General features: G+C 44.5%; 1 protein-coding gene across 2 annotated transcripts in view; it reads right to left on the bottom strand.

The window, feature by feature from the left end:
• The window catches only part of Pgm1 (phosphoglucomutase 1), a 62,711-nt gene that overhangs the window by 8,006 nt on the left and 34,718 nt on the right, over positions 1 to 19,987 (bottom strand). For both annotated transcript variants that reach the window (XM_028870247.2, XM_028870248.2), the window contains exons 3-8: positions 19,537 to 19,683; positions 18,002 to 18,127; positions 16,758 to 16,948; positions 15,334 to 15,488; positions 13,088 to 13,203; positions 3,674 to 3,809 (exon numbers count right to left, since the gene is read on the bottom strand). In XM_028870247.2, coding sequence (XP_028726080.1) covers positions 3,674 to 3,809; positions 13,088 to 13,203; positions 15,334 to 15,488; positions 16,758 to 16,948; positions 18,002 to 18,127; positions 19,537 to 19,683 — 871 coding nt within the window. The remainder of the gene's footprint in view (positions 1 to 3,673; positions 3,810 to 13,087; positions 13,204 to 15,333; positions 15,489 to 16,757; positions 16,949 to 18,001; positions 18,128 to 19,536; positions 19,684 to 19,987) is intronic.

Here is a 19,987-nt window from a genome sequence, read left to right as displayed (position 1 = left end):
TCTAACTTCAGGAGGCTGGCAAAACCTGGGAGCTTGTCAGTCAGCAGGGAGGGCATGTGCTAGATGAAAGGAGGGTTCAGAAGAAAGGGGCAGGACTTCCTGAATATCCAGAGAACTCCTGGTTTAGCTTTTCTGCAGAAAGGCTCTGGGATACTCCCAGGGCTTTGAGAAGACACCATCTACTGCTGCACCCCTACATCTTGAGGAGGGAACATGACCAGCTCTAAAGAACTCTAAGTCAACTGCCACATGACTCAGTTCCTTCTGGTCCAAAAGCCTATAACTCTTATGAGGTGAAAGCTGGGCCTGCCCCTTGGCCTGTGCAAAGCTGTGAGACTGTGGCTAAGCACAAATCCAGTATCCACAGGAATTTCCTAGAGCAAGGCCAGAATATTAAAGACCAGATACGTAGCCAAAAGCTAGCAAGTTATGCTTCAAACACCAGCCTCCTTCAGTGGGGAGTGTATTCTGCTTTAAATTCAGCCTGGCAGAGGGATGCCTTAAGTGGATGATAAGGGGTCAAGAAAAGAAAATACCTATCACAAATGTAATTATTTTTCCTTCAAGACTTGTTCTCAGCCTTTTTCTTGTGAAGTTAGAGACCTTGGCATGCTTTAACATGTTGGGAGATGTCCTCTTGAAACAGTTAGAGGCGCAAGATGGCAGAGCCCATTTGTTTTCTATAGCAAAACAAGTACAAGATGTGCAAGATACACCTCCAAGACACGAGGAGTACAGGAGAATCACAGCCAACTTACTCTGGCTCCAAGAGTCTATGAAGCCAAGACAAAATAGTCCCCTCCATCCTGAAGTTGGCACTTTCCCCCAGTTAAATGATAAAGAGCAAGAAATTACAACCAGGCTCCTGTGCTTTATGCCCGTGACCTTTGGGTGTTTGAAAGAGAAGATTTTTAAATCCCAAACACAGAAGGCTGGAATGGAAAGAATCCTGGCTTTGTAAGCAGACCGAGCAAGCTCAGCCTCCAGCTTCTGCTAGCTGACCTGCAAAGAAGGGCCAGCTGTGGTGACGCTCAGAAAGCTGGTTGCCTTATCAAATCACTGTCTTGAGGCTCACATGAGACACTGGTGTGGAAGTTGACTAGCACTGTTGTTCAGTGAATAGAAGACACAGTGGAGTCAGAACAAATCATAAATACAGGTTCTGAAGACTGGATTTGTAGTCCTTGATTGGCAGTTGTATTTGATAAGTAGTAAAAATATGGTGAAACATTTCCAGTGTGGAATTGTGTTTATGTATCAACAGTGAAGCTCCGAATACCACTCAAGCTCATTTCACTCTGGTTACTGTTCATTCATCAGTTCATTCATATATCTATTCAAGGAGGATTTACACAGTGTCTGTATGACTCGGGGGACATAAAACCAAACATGGAGTTTCTGTGAAACTCTGGACCTACAGGGTCCATGATTGCGACTACGGATTACCAGGTGTTCTTGCTCCTAGAGAGGACATTCCTGATTGGTTCCCATGACTTCTTCAAGACAACACATGGCAGGTTTTTACTTATGCTTTCAACAATAGAGTAATTCAATCAAAATCCTCTTAAAAGATTAATGAGTTTAAGTTGCTTAAGGTTCAATTCTTTTCTGATTTTCTGAAGACCATGGACTATCAGTTCTGGAATATACATACTTTTTTTCTTCTAAAAACATCCAGTCCAATGCACCCATTTTATAAAAAATGCAACTAAGGAAAAAAAAAAACAAGAGCAAAACAAACAAACAAACAAAAAGCCAGGCATGGAGGTACATGCCTTTAATGTCAGCACTTGTAAGGCAGAGGCAGGCAGATCTTTATGAGTTTGGGACCAGTCAGGGCAGCAGAGTGAGTGAATCCCTGTTTGAAAAAAAATAAAAATAAAACAAAAAGTGTAGCTGAGCTCCAATGAAATTATATCCATATATTTCTTATATATAAATGCTTTATCTAATATTCCTTTTCATAAAAATAATGAGATTCAGGGAAACAATTTTTCAATTTTTATACTTACTGAGGGACAGTCACATTAGAAATAATGAAAAAAACACTACTGGCAAAAATATATTTTGGGGGTGCTAGGAGTTGAACCCAAAGCCTCACACATACTGACTACATGGACACTGCACTATTCAGCTACACCTCTAGCCCCGCTCCTCATCTTTTAATACTTCTTAAAAATAAAAGTACAGATGGTAAAGAAGAATTGTTAAAAGAGTTCTTAAATACTTTTTCCCTACAGAATTACCAGTACCTGGGAGAAGGAAAAATAGATAGTAAATAGATATTTGTTGGATCAATGAATGAGATTCTGACCACCATCACTGGGTCCTATTTAGTGAGTCAGAAAGCTAATTTAAACTGAGCATTACCTGTCTCCAGAATTTAAGGGGAAACATTTCCAGGCTTTTTGAGCTCCAGTTTACAAAACATCATCAGACTCTGATTTCATTTAATCCTCTCACTAGCCAAACCAATATTTCTCTTTCTATAGATGAGAAAAATGAACACAAAGGTTAAATGATCTCCTAACTCAGAAAAGAAATAAAATTCAAATCTATTTCTGTGAATCTAAATCCAATGTTATTATCCTGCCTACCCAACAGGTACATTTAAAGTGCTTATAAAGCATTTATTCTTTTGATTAGGCTAGCTAATTTTTAAATATTCTTGTTCTTTATGGTCGGCTTAAAAACTGACTTCATCTTCACCATGATCATATCATTTTCAAAGTCCCCAGTTAAGAAGCTGAGTGAATCTCTGTATCTGCTTCCATTAGTTACTGGATGAGGGCTCTCTGATGACAGTTAGGATATTCACCAATCTGATTACCAGGGTAAGCCAGCTCAGGCACCCTCTCCACTATTGCTAGTAGTCTAATCTAGGGTCATCCTTGTGGATTTCTGGGAATTTCTCTAGCACCCAGTTTCTCCCTGACCCCATAATGTCTCCCTCTATCAAGGTATCTCTTTCATTGCTCTCCCACTCTGTCCCTCCCTGAGCTCGACCATCCCATTTCGTTCCCTCATGTTCTCAGGCCGAGCTCCAGGAGTCCAGTTGAAGAGAGGGAAGAGGGATTATATGAGCAAGGGGGGGGGGGGTCAAGATCATGATGAGGAAATCTACAGAGACAACTGAACCAAGCTCATAGGAACTCATGAACTTTACATCAATAGCTGTGGGACCTGCATGGGACCAGACTAGACCCTGCATACGGGAGACAGTTGTGTAGCTGGGTCTGTTTGAGGGGCCCCTGGCAGTGTGATCAGGATCTATCCCTGGTGCATGAGCTGGCTTTCTGGATCCCATTACCTATGGTGGGACACCTTGCTCACCCTTGGGGCAGGGGGGTGGGGCTGGGTCCTGCCTCAACTGAATGTACTAGGCTTTTCTGTCGTCCCCCCCCATGGGAGAACTTACTGTTCGGGAGGAGATGAGGGGTAGGGGTTGGGGGTTAAGTGAGGGTGGGGGGAGTGGGAGGAGGGATGAGACAGGGATCTCTGGTTGGTATGTAAAATGAATTTTAAAAAATTTTTTAAATAAAAAATAAATAAATAAAAGAAGCTGGGTAAACTTGGGTGTCAGTATCATTGCAGACAGGATGGACACCGTCCCTGAGAATTCTCTCTGCTCACTTCCTCACCATTCCTGAACCCAATCCAGACTGTGTCCTACCTGGTAAAGAAGTTCCGACCAAACTTCTGCCAGTGGTCTTTAAGGATGTCCTCCACACTCTGCTTGCGGGTGGCCAGAATGGAGAGCCAGGCCAGGACCGCCCACAGTCCATCTTTCTCACGAATGTGGTCGGAACCTGCAAGGCAACGGGAAATTTGGCTTTTCAAGGGGCCTCGAGAGCAAGCCCAGCGGTACCGAGGCTACTAATGCTGTCAAGGGGCTCTCCTGAGGGCTCCAGGACAGGGAGGGACTCGTGTTCAGTACAGTGGCACAATATTAATAAACAGCGGAAGAAACAGGAAGGCAGACATCAATAAGTATCTGTAGGATGGTCTGGGAGAGTTTGGTGTATTGATTACAAAGTATTAGTGTAGGAGGAAAAGTCCATATCGATCTTAAATAAACATAGGAAAATATGGCTGCTGTAGATTTTCAGTAAATAAAACAGCCTGCAGCACCATGGGACAAAACATAGCACCCAGGTAGAGACGCAGATACACGTGAGACTCAAGTTAATAGTCTCACTTTGAACGTATGGGAAAACAATGGATTGCTCTTAATGATGTTAACATAACTGGCTCATTACTATAAAGAAACTTTAGGGTTTTTTTTTTTTTTTTTTCCTAAAAAGAAAACAGTTCAAGTCCAGAACTTTAAAACCCTGCAGGGCACGATGGTGTCCACATGTCATCCCAACACTGGAGAGTTAGAAGAAAGAACATTAGAAGTTCAAAGCCAGCCTGAGCTATATGGGTCCTGTCTTAACAAATGGGAAAAGGTAGGGGGAGACTGGAAGCCTCTAAATACTAGAAAATATGCAAGTTTCCTTTTACTCTTGAGAATAATAAATGCAGGTAAATCCATTATTCATAGAGAGAAACTAACATATTTATCTACTTTAAAAATGCCTATTTTATATAGCACTATAAAATAAATAAAATTAAGTCATTGATACACTTTAAAGAATCTACATTATTTACAACTCTAAAACTATTTACAACACTTAGTATAGAAAAGAATATTATTAATAAGAGGGAAGCAAGATCTAAATAAAAGAATCGATTATTTTGTAATTAATTAATGTAAAGAAAGGCTGACACTATTTTTAAGAAGATAAATTAAAACCACAACAAGCAACTGGTACTTCTTGACAAACGGCCACTGATTTAAGTTAGAACCTGGGCATTGGGGAAGCAGGAGAGAAATGAGATTCTTCTCCAGTGCTCTTCTGTTACACTGGTACCACCCTTCTGAGAAGCAGGCTGGCACAAAGTATCACACTCTTAAGGGAAGCTACTAGTGAGCAAGTCTGTTCTAGGACATCTTTATTTAAACCAGTAAGGCCTGGTTTGGTGACAGGGACACATCCTTTTTGCTGAGGTTCTTGCTAAAATATTCATCAAATTTAAGAAATTATCTCCTTTGCATGTGTGACTGTGACTGTGACTGTGACTCACTCTCTCTCTCTCTCTCTCTCTCTGTGTGTGTGTGTGTGTGTGTGTGTGTGTGTGTGTGTGTGTGTGTATGTGTAAAAAGACCTTTTTTTAAAAGCATGCCATTGGCTAAAACTTTTACTTTAAGCATTTTAACTTTTTTTTAAAATCAAAACAAAGTATAGACCATAGTAAATTTATTTTCTATTCTCTGAGGACTCCATGTGGTTTTAGAATCATGCTTCTCAGACTGCCACATTGTGAATTCTTCCCATGTCTTCTTGTCTTTCTCTTGGTCTTGTTTTCCTTGGTGCTTCAGAGTATCTGTACTGATGCTGGCCACTGTGAGCACATGTTTGGGAGTGTCTTTCCTACCTGTCTTCATCCTTTTGGCCCCAGTCTGCTATGGGATGGTCTGTATGTCAGATGTGTTGCTCTGATTGGTTAATAAATAAAACACTGATTGGCCAGTAGCCAGGCAGGAAGTATAGGCAGGACAAGGAGGAGAAGAATTCTGGGAAGTGGAAGGCTGAGTCAGAGAGACACTGCCAGCCGCCGCCATGACAAGCAACATGTGAAGATGCCAGCGAGCCACGAGCCACGTGGCAAGGTATAGATTAATAGAAATGGGTTAATTTAAGATAGAAGAACAGTTAGCAAGAAGCCTGCCACGGCCATACAGTTTGTAAGCAATATAAGTCTCTGTGTGTTTACTTGGTTGGGTCTGAGCAGCTGCAAGACTGGCAGGTAAGAGAGAATTGTCCTGACTGTGGGCCAGGCAGAAAAACTCTAGCTATATCAGTCCAAACATCCTCTCCTCTTTAACACTAGCTTCCAACTTCTCTGATCAGTTATGAGTTCCTTTTTCTCTCTTCTCCTACAGCAACCCAAGCAAGATCTCTAGGGTGATAACCATACTCCTTGTACCCCCTCCATCTGTTTCCCCACTAACCATGGGCTTCTTAGAGCCTTATTATTTTTGTAACTAATTCTGAGGAGCAGCATGGCATGTGAAATTTAGCAAGGAACTAACTGTGGATGTGTGTATGAATGAGCGAGTTCATTCATTCACTCCAACGCTTTCTCTTTTTTATTCAAAAAATAAACTTTTTCTTCCAATCATTCTTCTCGTTGATGGATGCCACTTCTACAGCATCTTTTTAGGGTTTCTCGTGCTGCGATAAACAGCATGACTGAAAGCAGCGAGGGGGTTTACTTCAGCTCTCAGCTGTGTCCAGCATGAAAGGAAGTTAACGCAAGAATTCAAGGCAGGAACCCGGAGGCCGGAACTGGAGCAGAAGTCTTGGAGGAATGTTGCTTACCATCTAGATCCCATGGCTTGCTCAGTCTGCTCTTGTATACAGCAAGGACCATCTGCCAGAGGTAACACCACCCACAGTGGGCTCAGCCCTTCAACATCAATCATTAATCAAGAAAATTCCTAAAGGCCAATCTAATGGAGGCATTTTCTCAATTAAGACTCCCTCTTCCCAGATATGACTAGGTTTGTGTCAAGTTGACAAAAACCAACCAGGACAAGAAGTGAGGTGACATCTCAAAACCCAGATGCTGCAGAACCAGAGACTATAGGCAGCACATTACAAGGCTTTATATGTAACACACTTTGGAAATATTTACATAATTTCATTATCTATAAACTTTTGCTTTTACTGCTATTTTAAGGAATAAAAAGCTCTCTGTCTCCCACGGCTTTTACAAATGAGATGTTTTGGAACAGTTCATTCTGAGAATTCTGGCAGCTTCCCCAGTATACTGGAGATCCGTGATGGTTTGAAATTATTTATCTGTGCTCCACTGGGGTTCCCTTCTTGTTTTGGGGAGTTTTTCTTAAGTTTTATTTATTTACTTTTAGGAGTATGTATGTGAGTCCATGTGTGTGTTTATGTGCACCACAAGCATGCAGGAGCCTGTGGAAGCTGAAGAGGGTATCAGAACCCCTAGACTTGGTCTTACAGAAAGTTGAGAGCTACCCATGCTGGGTGATGGGAACTGAACCCGGGTCCTCTGCAAGAGCAGCGAGTGCCTTGGCTGCTGGACATCTCTCCGGCCCCTTCTGTGCTTTACAGACAGGGTCTCCCTGGGTGTCCCTGCCAGGAACCTGTAGCTCTCCTGCCTTCACCCTCGAGTGCTCCGACGACCGCAGGTGTGTGCCACCACACCTGGCACCTCCTTTTAAATGAAAATAAATTAATAAATAAAAAGCGCACATTAACTTTTTTTTCCTTTTGGGGGGTGGGTAGGTGCTGGACTGAAAGCATGGATATGTTTCCACTCATAAATAAGAAACTTAGGGTTTCTTTTTTTTTTTTTCTTTTATGAGAAATGAAAATGGAAAACCTAAAAGTCTTACCAACTTTGGCTAAGTTATTTGGAAATAACTAAATCATACACTCACTCTCATAAACAAAGCCCCCATCTGGGTGACATCAACATGGATTTTAGTCTCATTGTGGGGTCTCAGTCTCTTGTCGCTATTAACCTTGGATGGGAGAAAACGCCAGGTAGTCTGGTTAACCCTCAGGAAGGCTGGATCAATTCGACCTCCTTCAGTTCTCTGATGAACAGTAGTGACTCCTAGTGAGAAATGGCATGGTGTCTGCATCGCTAACCTGCTTTCAGAGCTGTGGTTCAACAGAAAGTGCTTTTTAGTAAGAGACAGAAAATCTCAACTGGAGGTGCTGTTTCTAGGAGACATTTGGATCTAAATCCGTTGCTTTACTTTTCCAAAGTCTCTGCTTTGTCATTTGCAAAAAGGGAGAGAAGGTCGCCCTCTCACCCAGCTGTGAGACATCCTGTAGACCAGCAAATACAAGATGCTATTAGGAATAAAGAGAAAAACAGAATTTTTAGGGGAAAGTGATGTTTTCCATTCACCATATAAAGCTTTCAAAACATAATGTCTTTCATTATACACAGTGGGAAGAAAATGGAAAAAATATAATTCAATACACTTTTTCTCCTCTAGGTCATGGAAACACCCCCTACCCCTAAAGGAACAAGAATCCAAGCTCACTTAAATGTAAGGAAGAGAAGCCACTGTCACCCAAGCTGGCAGGAAGGTAGTGCTGGACTTCTCTCTGTGGCTTCATTCTTGCTCCAGTGCAGGGCCTACCAGCCTGGGCAAATGCTGCCCTTTCAGCATCTTGTAACACCTGTCCCTGCACTTCAGCTTAATCAGCGCCTTGTGGTAAGGACAAACTGGGCTCCGTCAGGGCATGCTCTGGGTCACAGGCAAGAAAAATGTCAACCCTGGCTGCGGGAGCCAAGAGTTAACGGTTTAGGGATTTGGTTACATTTACTAGCATGGGCATCTCAGGAGCTGCCCAGGCATGTGTCTTTGCCAGATGACAGCCTAAGACAGGGGTGGGGCAACTGGAAAACAGCAACGTGGACTTCTCTGGAAGTATCGGTGTCTTGTCTGTCTGCCTGTTTCCCCCTCTCTCTCTCTCTTCCCATTCCCCTGAACATGCAGAGCTCTCTGTTTGGAAATTTCCATGCACCCCTAGTAACCTGGCAAACATCTCCTACAAATGTTTTCACCTCATCCTCACTCAGGACGGCACCCTTGACCCCTCTGTGCTATTACTACCATCTCCCATGATCACACTCTTGACTATGAGCTCTGGCCGCTGTTGTCTCTGGGCAGTTCTCAAGAATAGCCACTCCCTAACTGTGTGATGCAGTCCTGTTTCTGTGTGTCATCTGGAAAGGACTGGCTCCACAGCAAGCCTTCTCTAGCCCACTCCAGCCCTCAAGGGGTTGTCCCCCCAAAACTCCCAGCTCTCCATTTAGGACGTCTCCTGCACAGCCTCATGACTGCTCTAGAACTGGGTTTGCTTTCTACAGAGTGCCTTTGTTGGGAGATAGTAAGGGCCTGGACAGCAGGGACTACGTTAACATGAACTTGACTTTATATTCAACAAACAGAAATTAATGCCAACATGTTCCAAGTACCAAGGTATGTCTCCTAGCCTTGCAGATGAGCACAAAGACACAGGTGAGGAGGCAGACAAGCAGGTAACAGTATACCTGACTTAAATATAACGAGGGTCTAAGCCTGGTCCCACTGGGGGTGTTCGCCTGCAACATCTCCAGACATGGGATGCTGCTATCTTCCCTGGAAGCTCTGTGTACATCAGGAAATGTACTCTAAGCTATGCAAGTCGAGTAGGAAGATAGAATATGTGACACACACACCCTCCCACACAGCATTCAATCCATTCGACACTCTGAGCAGACAGCTCTGAGCTCCTGGTCCAATACCTATCACTCCGCACCCTAATTACCCAGCTAGGGTCTGGCTTCTCTGAAAAGTAAAAACTCAGGAAGCTCTCCAAGAGGACAACTTGCTTGCCACAGCTTAACCTAGTATCAAGACATGTCAAATTCAATGAGCAACTGAGGAATGAGTTGGTGCTAAGAAATAAAAACATGGAAGGTTTTTCTTAAGAAATTAAAATGAAATAGGCCCCATTAATTCAAGTTATCACTCCTGTGTGATATGTTGCCATTTTTACAGGTAGGACTCAAGGAAAACATATGGAGAGTCTCCAGTTGTAGAAAGAGCCTAACTGACTGGCAAATCTCCACGTTACCAAGTTCATCTCCAACCACATTTCCTCCTCCTTTTCCCCAAACCTTCCATTTTCCTGAAGGATTTCAAAAATAGTGACTTTGAACTATTCAATGACTTAACTTTGAATTTCCTAACGAGACCAAAGTGGGTCAGAACTGCCACTGCCACTGTGCTCACAGCACTACCAGGAACAATCAGTTTGGCACCATGAGATCAACTGAAGACAACAGGCCCATGATCCTGCCCAGCTCTGCCCTTCATTCTGAGTCCTAAGAAAAACCACATTTATCCCCAATGTCTGAGGGTGTGTTTAGACCCTGTATTTATAGTACTGTGTGAGAAAATTGCTCTCTTCAGGAAGAACAGACAGGTGTGTCCTTGGTAACACTATATCCACAGTAGTGAGGCCTGGATTTTAAAAGCCTGTGGTTTATTTCACACTGTGAGGTGAGGATTGTCCATTATGTTCAGGAAAAACTCTCTCATCACGTATGGTTCCAAAACCATACTGGAAATTACATCCCAGGACTTTTAAAGGTCTTTCCTTCCAGCAGGAATTCACCCGTCTAAATGGACGGCACCAAGGAAGGAGTACCCTTGCTCCCTCAGCAGTATTTGCTCAACACCTCTTCTACTCTGGGCTCCCCCGGAGGCTCTTTGAACAGAACAGAAGCCGGGACAGATAAACCCCGTCCGCATGGAACTTACAGTCTAGCGCAGCCAATACAAACAGCAGTAAATAAAATCACTGTGGTGAGCACACCAAGTGTAAACATATGGGGCCTGAGAAGGCTTGCACTGGAGGGTCAAGGAGGCTTTCAGGAGAAACTGCCTGTCATTACCTGGGAGAATACAGGAACACAGTGTCTTCCATTCAGCAAATTCACAGAATTCAAACATCTCAAAGCTCATAGGCTCATCCACCCTGAGAGGGGCTGTGAAAGAACTATTGGGAACATTTACCAGGAAGGAGTATGGTAGGAGGACAGGATGCTTCTGGAACGGAGGGGCCGGGAGTTTATCCAGCAATCTCATTTGCACTGGAGCACAGCACTGGAAACCTAAGTGTGCAGCCTCGTTTCTCCCACCCTTAGCAATTCAACAATTTGTTTATCTCTTACCAACTGTTTAACAATTTCCCTCTTTTCCTCAAGGACAAGAAGAGCTGTGGGTTTCTCTAACGAGATGTTCTCTTTTGAACATAAAAGCTATCAAGGGGGGAAGAAAACCATGGCTGGCACCAGCTCTGGTTGAATGGGTTAATAAGGAAGGACCGACTCGATCGATCAATTGATCGATCGAGAGTCTGAAGACTGATACTCTTATTCAAACCTCCACAAATGTGACTGGTAGAAACATTAATAACACACAACCTGGTGGAAATGCAACGGTATCACAGAGCTTCCTCAAAGCTAACATTAGTGAGCTGCACCAATGACAGAACAGTGCCCAGCTCACTAGATACAACCACTCACACCCCCCCACACACACTCTTCAATTGCCAGGTGCAAGCGTGTGTGTGTGTGTGTGTGTGTGTGTGTGTGTGTGTGTGTGTGTGTGTGTAGAAGGGGACACACAATGTTTGGTTAAAACTGTACTAATAGGGTTCTTATACTAGAATATTCTAGAACTTTCGAATGCTAATTTCATGATGACTATTCAAGTTTCCCAAACTAGTTTTCAGTAAACTAGTATTCTTCCGTAAATGCATACCCTAAAAAACCTGACCCTAGACCCTCTCTTTTCACTAGGCTCAGCACTGGTGTGGCCCATTAGAGATGGAAAACTAAGAGTTTAAACACAGGGTCTGCCTCCAAAGAGCTCTTCTTCCATGAAGAGTAACTGAGCCGAGGGATGCAGCTCTGTGGTGGAGTTTGCCTAGCGTGCTCAAGGCTCAGTCCCAGCATGGAAGTGAGAGGCGAGGACCGCACTGGCTGGGGCTGCCCTTTGACTGGCCAGAGAACAGAGAACTCCACAGGAGGAGGCCATCTCACAGGCAGCAGGCATACTCACAGAAGAAAGTGGCACTGCCCACATTTAGTGAAGTAGGACAGGACAATCAGTCGTCTTATATTCTCTCATTAAAGACTCGGAATTCTGGAAAATCTAGCGTCCTTTGGGCATATCGTTCGACCCTCAAATTTACCTTCCTTTCTTTTCTATTTTTCCCTTGGTTTTGTTTTTCGAGACAGGGTTTCTTTGTGTAGGCCTGACTGTCTTGAGACTCAAACTCAGCGATCCCCCTGCCTCTGCTTCCCAGGTGCTGGGATTAAAGGTGGGCACCACCACCGCCCGGCCTCCCCTGTCTTTCTTAGCACTGGAGTCTATGCGGCCAATTTGTTATGAAGAAGCAGTGACCTGCTCAGAACTTCACAAAAGCTGCCTGGAGTCTACCAGCTCATACCTCCTACCACAAACTCTGGGTTCGGAGGAAAGGAGACCAATACTCGGTCCTGATGAGCCGGCGTGAACTGCACTCAATTGCAAGGCTTGGTGAATGCTTGGTTTTGATCTTTTCTTTATTAAAGAATGATCAGACAGTAATAAAGGACCACGGAGATGAGCCTCTTTACTTTAAAATGTTGGACAGAGAGATCGTAAGAGGTGGGACTACTTGAGTCCTTGCCCCCTGGCTGGCTAGAAGTGAGCACATGCCTTTCAGCTGTCTGGAGATGAACAACGGATACGAGTGCATTGGGACCGTAGAGAAAGTCCTGGGGGAGGCCAGCGCTCAGGTCAGTATTCGGACGGCAGAGATGAGAACAGAACCACAGAGGGAAGGCTCCGAGGCCACCAGGCCACCCTCTCTCCAGCTATAGTCCATACCTAGGCCTCATGCCAAGGCTACTATGTTTACATTTTTATCACCCATCAACTTAGTTTCACCCTCAAGGTCTCCTTCAGTTAACCCTGATACATCATAATTTGTTGCTACAGAAAACTTGGCTCTACGAAAGGGAAAAATTTAATGACATGCCAAAACCTTTTCTTACATAAAAACAAAACAAAACAAAAAACCTGACTTGTTCTACCATATTTCTCCTTAGAAATGAAAACATTTGTTAAGGTTTCCTTGGCCACTAAGGGAGGAAAACTGTGTTTATGCTGTGTTTAATCCATAGAGACTCAGCGTCCAGTGCTGCCAAGGAGGCCCTGAAACTTCCTGTCTCGGTAGTTGTGATCCTCTGAAAATAAAGCCAGCCCTCCGGTCCAAATGTGCCCACTGCTTTTCAAATGTGTATACTTCACCAGGTTGTCATAAATAAATCGTGTCTTGATTTAGGCTTCATTGGCTCCTGTTGCTATTCTAAGATCTAGGCAGTCTAAACTTTCCCCCGAGGCAGCAGTTGTGGGAGAGAAAATGCTAGCGTGAGTGCAACTTACCAGTCCCGAAGCTCTCCTCCCCACAAAGGGACAGTTTGCTTGCATCCATCAAGTTCCCAAAGAACTTCCAGCCAGTCGGGGTCTCATACAAAGCGATCTTTGTGGCGTTTGCTACCCTTCAAAGGCATGAAATCAAAGTCACATCACAGCAGGACTGTGAGCAGAGTCATGTGAGGATGGAGAAGAGCGGCCATCATTGTAACCAAGGGTCCCATTTAACATTTCTTAGAGGTAGACATAATTCTACGTATGGTGGAAAATCAGAAAAGAAAACTTGGGCACAAGGGGCTCTTCTGTATGGATTCAGAGGAAGGTGGAGAAGAGGAAGAAGAAAGGATTAATGCAGATCACAGTTTAATACTTGAGGGTTAACAAGGGTAAAAGAGCAGGGTCGAGGCATTTAAACCCATGTGTCTGGGTACAAAACACATCTACAATCATCTCATGAAGAGCAACAGAATGGTGTTTTGATGTGCTTATTAACAGTCACAGGGGTCAGCATTTCACAGAGAAGGTGCAGAGCAAGTCACACAGGCAGGTGACCCACAGCCCATACTCAGCTTCCAACCAGTGTTTCTTATTTATCTGCAGACGTCTCACCTGCGGGGTCTCCCTTTCCTAACAGCCTCAACCATGCTGATAAGTAGTCTTGTTCTCCTCCAACAAATCTTTTACTCCTTCCTATACAGCTTTAGACTACAGAAGACCTCTGGGAAGGGCTCAGTAGTGGGGAGCACACTGAGCATGTGCAAGGCCCTGCAACAGATTCCCGGCACTGATAAATAAATGAATGAGGAAAGAAATTTGGAGTGGGTTTTTAACCCTCTCCTCTAAAAAATTCCCCTACTGTTTGAATAGTGGAAGTTGCCTGATAATTTTAATGCAGTCTCAGCGAGGTTTGCATTCCAGGATGCCAGCCTCCTTCCAAGCAAAGCTGAGTGGCTTGTGCTTGAATTCTAACGGGAAGGAAAATCAAATCTATGATTCTGAGAACCATGAGAGCACTTTCAGATACGGTGTTTCAGTTCTGAGTCTATACGGATTATCAATTTTTCCAAAAATTCTAATTAAAGTACTTCTGAAAAGACACGGAAGGCATTCAGGGGCACCACAGTATGGCTACCAAGCAGCTCTGAGCTCCAGTGTCGGGTCTGGAGGCAGAAACACGGGCTTCAGATGCTGCCCTGAGTGAGTCAGCTGTGACATTTCAGCAAGGCTGGCAACTCCTGACTCCTAGCTCCTCACTCTTGAAGTCAGGGTGCCAGGAGGATGAAGAGATGGAGAGCATGAAGAACTCCACAGAAGCTCACCATCCCGGCATCAATCATGCTTTCCTTATTACCTGAAGTGAAGCCAGCAGTAATTCTGTGACCACCTCATTTCCAAAATGAAAACACTGTCTGGCCTAACAGTTGGGGGCTGAGGCTCTGTGTTCAAATCCTGGTTTAGCCACTTGCCAAGTGGCTGAGTCTGGACAGCTCCTTGACCTTTTGACACCCACCAGTAAAGTGGGGTTATTAACAGCATTTAATATTAACAGCATGTGATTGAATGACTTAATCAAACATGTGAGATATTTATTGTCCTGGACAAGGGACCATTCCTAAAGCTCAGTTACTACTCTAAGTGTCTAGACCAACACACACTTCTTTTTTCACGGTCATGGCCTTTTACTCATTCACTCTTGACCATTTATTTAGCAAAAAATTCCTAAGCACCCAACATGTTCTAGCACTTGTTTGTCATTTATTACTTTTCATTTTTAATTGTTTTACATGCACACTGCTCAACAAAAATGATCCTGCATAGATCAAGAATAATGCCTTGAGTACAAAGAGAGAACCACACATTCATTTATTCACTAGCATTCACTAACTCATTTAAAAAAAACAATGAATGTGTGTACACCTTATGGTATTTAGGCACACTGTTAAGCAGAATCAAGATGCTTTAAAAAAAACAAAAACAAAAACAAAAAACTAACAACAGTGTTTTCTGTGTAGAAGTGATAGTCTAGCTGGGAATACAAACAGACAGCCTCTCAGAATTCAGGGTGGTGAATACTGGACAGGAGGGGTGCAGGATGCTGGGGGAGCTCAGAAGAGAGCTAACCCTGAAAACACCTCATTCAAGAGATGCTGCAGCAGCTGGCCATGCTGGAAGGGGAGGACGCACGCTCCAGGCACAGTGAGGACATAATGAAGAACGGAGATTTGAGACAGGTGGGCCCCAGGACGGAGACCTACCGGTCCAGGGCGCCACTCGTGGGCATGCTGCGTGCAAAGCCACGGACCCCAGTCTGCTGGAAATACGGAATGCTGAAGATGTTGGCAGCGATGACGGCCACAGAGTCAGAAGGGTTCACGAAGAACCCGTGCTTGCCCAGAATCATGTTCCGATCCTTTGGAAGAAGGGAGATCCAAAGTAAAACCTTTTCATCCAACAATAGTACACAAAAGCAAAGATCATCCGTGGAGTGTTAGAAAACTCAAAATGGATCCTATACTCACACTGGGCTTTAAACACTGGATGTTTAGTGGATTTGTACAGGGCTGTTGGACCAAAGGCACCTCCATGCTCCAGAGGTAAAACTGGTTCCAATTAAAGTGTAAGCACAACCCCCCACCCCACCCCCACCTTTGAGCTAAACTCTCTGTTCTCCCTCCAGGGGCCCACTAACTTTAACCTCCTAGACCTTTCCAAACTCTGGAACCAATCATGTTTCTCCCAGAGGAGGGGGAAGGATGTACAAGAGAGGAAATGTTGGCTGTTTACGCAGTTTGACAGGTCTACTGGGCATCCTTTGAGGAACAAAGGCAGACTTCTTCAACGAAGGGCTGCTAAATCATGGTCCCCCCCCCATTTGATACTGGACCCAACAAACGAGGCTGCCACCTTCACTGCTTCCGAGGTGCCTCCCATGCAGCTCCATTGAGCACTTGAGAATGTGGCGGGGCAACGCCAGGCCACGACGCACGGAAGATGCACTGTGATGTAGTTAGTACCTGCTGAGAGCCCTTTAATTTTCCTAGATTTTGACGTGGGGAAAATTAGTTTTCAGGAAGCAGTAGCTTTTAGCAGAGTAAAGCAACCCAAATTAAAAAAAAAAAATGTTATAAACAGAGCACTTACTGTCTACGACACACCTAAGACAAAAATCTCCTTTGTTTTCACATGGTCACCCACGTAAGGAGCAATTTATACACAAAATTTTCATTTTAGAGAAAGGATAAAATGTTAATTCTCTGAACATGATCATTATATTGGCTATAAATAGTTTCGTTATCCAGCTAGTATTAATGGCTGCATGGGTATATTATAAGATGGAAACCTTCTCTAGAGGTTAAATGATTAATCAGGTGCTGGTTGAGACCGACCTTAGGATAAGTATCTAGAACTCCACTAGCTTATGAAGTACAGTCATTAAGTCCTAACTAAGACCTAAACCCTCCACTCAGCAAACTTGAGTGCCTGAAATTAAATGCATTGGCTACCTTTCAAAGACTCTTGTTTCTGCTCAAGGGGGTCTTCCAATCATTTGAGCCTGGCCTCTGGTGCAATAAGAGGCCCTTGAGAGTCACTCACCAGGCTCCTGTGGCCAGGAGCCCATTTCCCCCCATCCGCAAGGTCCAGCTTGCATGAGAATTCATTTAAAAGGACTTATTCTCACCCCATCACCATCAAAGGCAGCCCCAAAATCATGCTCCCCTGACTTCATGGTCTCCACCAGGTCAGCAGCGTAGGTGAGGTTGGGGTCGGGATGGTGGCCACCGAAGTCCTCCAGGGGGACACAGTTCACTGCTGAATTTGCAGGGGCACCCAGTTCTTCACAGAGGATCTTCTTTACATACGGTCCCACAACTATTACAAAGTAAGTATGAATAGTCAAGACGTAAGACTTAGTAAACCATTTGAAGGTGAAGGGTGAGGTAAACACACTTTGAGAGGAAGAATGGTGTGGGCAACTCCATATCCCCAGACATCACAGTCTTTGAAGGGAGTCACCCGCCGAGCCTCCGCCCTTTCCCAAACTTGTACAGATGAGGCCCTCCCGTCTGCTGGCTAGCTGAGGATGATAACAACCTTTCTCAGGAAAGAGGAAGTAGACGTGTTTTGTCAAAACCAGGGGGCCAACAAGGTCCCAATAGAAGGCTGCAGCCCAGCAGGAGAAGATTGTCTCAGGGTGGTCTGCAGTGTCTCAGGAAGCCCTGCAGACCCACGAAGTGGCTCAGGCACGGGCTTTCTTCTCCAACCACACGGACAGGTATGTGGGTTCCACAGCCCTACCACTCAGATACATTACAGTTTTGAATTGTTGCCGAATAGGCAGAAAACTCAAACAGCTATGAATATTCACGTTCTGTACGTAGGAGAGTCTCATGGCTTCGGTTCGTAGACATGGCTGTCTCTCCTGGCCTGGTCGAACAGCCCACAGAGGAAGAAGGGTGGGAGATACACATCCTGTTGCTGCTGAGCTTAATCCTCAGCTTGCCCTTGCCCTCAGCTAAGAAAAAGAGTGTCTGGACGCAGGTGGATGGGGGTAGGGCTCAAGAACGTGTCCACCAGAGCACTAGCAAGCAAGCCGATGGCACCCTCCGGTGTATATGTGGGTGCATGAGAAGAACGTGAGTGACCTGCTGCTGAGGGACAGTGGAGGATCTACAACAGCTGCATGGGACTCAAAGCCCAGGGCTTAATGTGAAAACACTGACCTTCACGCCAGCTTACCACGAGGGACATCTCTACTGTTCTACACACCTACTGTGAGATTTGTGACTGTATAAATATAGGTCTGAAATGGCTGTGAAATAACTCTGCCTAAGCCACCAGAGGCTTAAGAAGAGGGTTGGGAAGGCATCGTGGCACACACAGCAGAGAGCAACTCCCTGTCTCTGCAGATCCACGAGTCTGTACCTCCATGCATGGCGTCTATGCGGATCTTCAGTCGGTTTGAACCGGACAGTAGCTCCTTCAGCGCATTGAAATCAAAGATGTTTCTCAGCATTGTGGCATAGGCCTCCACCGAGTCTACAATCTCCACTGTGAGAATATTTGACAGTAAAAGGAAAAACAAAACATATTATACTCCAAAACTCTATTTCTATAAACCTGCAGTAACTATTCAAAAGGGCAACTGTAACAGCCATTAAATGTCGTCTTATACACACTAACAATTTTCCTTGGACAGTGTGATTTTTCAGACAAGGAAACCCAAGGTTTGAAAGTCAGAACTTGCCCAGCTAGGGTGGGGCACTTGAATTCCCAGCAGAGGCTGGATGAACTCTGCTGTGCTACCACTCACTGTCCCTACACATCCAAATCACTTCTTCTCTGGCATCACTGACGACAGAACAGATAATGCCCACTTTTCAATTTCCTTTTCCGAGGTCCAGTAAAAGGGGGAAAGAAGTTCCCTCACTGACTCACTTTCTGCATGTACTGCTAGTGGCTAACACTAGAACTAGCTTTGCTCAGGAGTTCTGGACATTTTCAATGAATGAATATGGAACTCTCCGGTGGTGGCTTCCAGACCCTAAGAACACGTGGCACTTTGTGTTTACTGTCTGTGGTGCAACCGTCAGCCCTGGATGTACCCCTAAAGTTGTTTGTGTTTACTGCGGTGGAACTATCAGACCTTGATGCACCCCCTAAAGTTGTTTGTGTTTACTGGAGAGCAACTGCAGACCTTTATGTACCCCCTAAAGTTGTCCAATGGAAAAAACGACAAGCTGAGCTAGGCCAAATGAATGTCACAGAGGTAACCCTCTCAACGTCTTCTTCTTAATATGAATTTATAAATGTTTATTCCATAGATCACTGCAATACCTTGACATTCAACAACAAAATGTGGCCCACGCCTGCCTTTTGGAGAGTGTCATGTAACCCAAACAACTGTTCTGATCGATTTGCTGAAAGTCAGGGGAGGGGGAACAGTTAAAAAGCCAGGGTAGAGAACCATTCACAATGAGTCTGAATGCTGGCTTTACGGCTCACTGACTAGTGTGAGCTTGTCTCTTGACTCCTCTCTGCTTTTGCTTCTTCCTCTACTGATAGTCTGTAGTGACAGTGCTGGCCACACAGTCTGCCTATGAGAATAAAATGGAGCACTACCCAAAAACAAAAGAGTAGGAACCCAACAAGGTTAATCGGACAGGTCTTCTAGTCACAGCTGTTGTGGAAACTGAGACCTAGAGTTGGAAACGAATCACCTAAAGTCATACAGTCCATCATTCAGAAGGCCCAGCTCCTGACACTCCGCTAACAAACTCCAGATCTGCTGAGTGATTAACCCATGCAAAGCTGATGGACCACCACTGTCCAAAGCTGAAGACTCACTCTCCCAAAACCTCAAAGGGAAAACTGCTCAAGTTCGAAGCAGGAGTGAGTAGGCAGAGGACGAGAGCAACATTCCTGTGAGGAAGGGCAGGAGATAAGGAGGGTAAACATGCCTGTGAAGGGCTTGAACTTGTTTTCCAGGTCAAACTGCTGCTTTCCCAGAACACTGAGGTCTACCTTCAAGTCAGGGCAAATGGCATATTCTTCAATTGTCTTGCTGATTTGGAAAATTTTATCAGTGATTGCTTCTGGAGCAGGACCTACAAATCACACAGCAAGCAAGGGTCATCATGTGCAGTTCACGTGAAAACACAACCTGTCACCCAGCAGTTCCTCTACCCTAACACACTGCCACCAAATCACAAAGCATCAAAACCCATTTTTTTTTCCAGGGGTTTTTGAGATACAGTCTCACTATATAGTTTATATTGGCCTTGAAATCACAATTCTCCTGCCTAATCTAATGCTAGGATTACAGGCATGTGTCAGTTAATAGCAATTAGAATTTTTTAAAAGAAAATACCATGTTAGTTGCAATTCATGCATGGCTCCTCTTATAGGGAA

The sequence above is a fragment of the Peromyscus leucopus genome, chromosome 2, assembly GCF_004664715.2.
Source record: "Peromyscus leucopus breed LL Stock chromosome 2, UCI_PerLeu_2.1, whole genome shotgun sequence".
NCBI lineage: Eukaryota > Metazoa > Chordata > Mammalia > Rodentia > Cricetidae > Peromyscus > Peromyscus leucopus.
The sequence above is the reverse complement of the archived record's forward strand: the minus strand, read 5'-3'. Positions and strand labels throughout refer to the sequence as shown.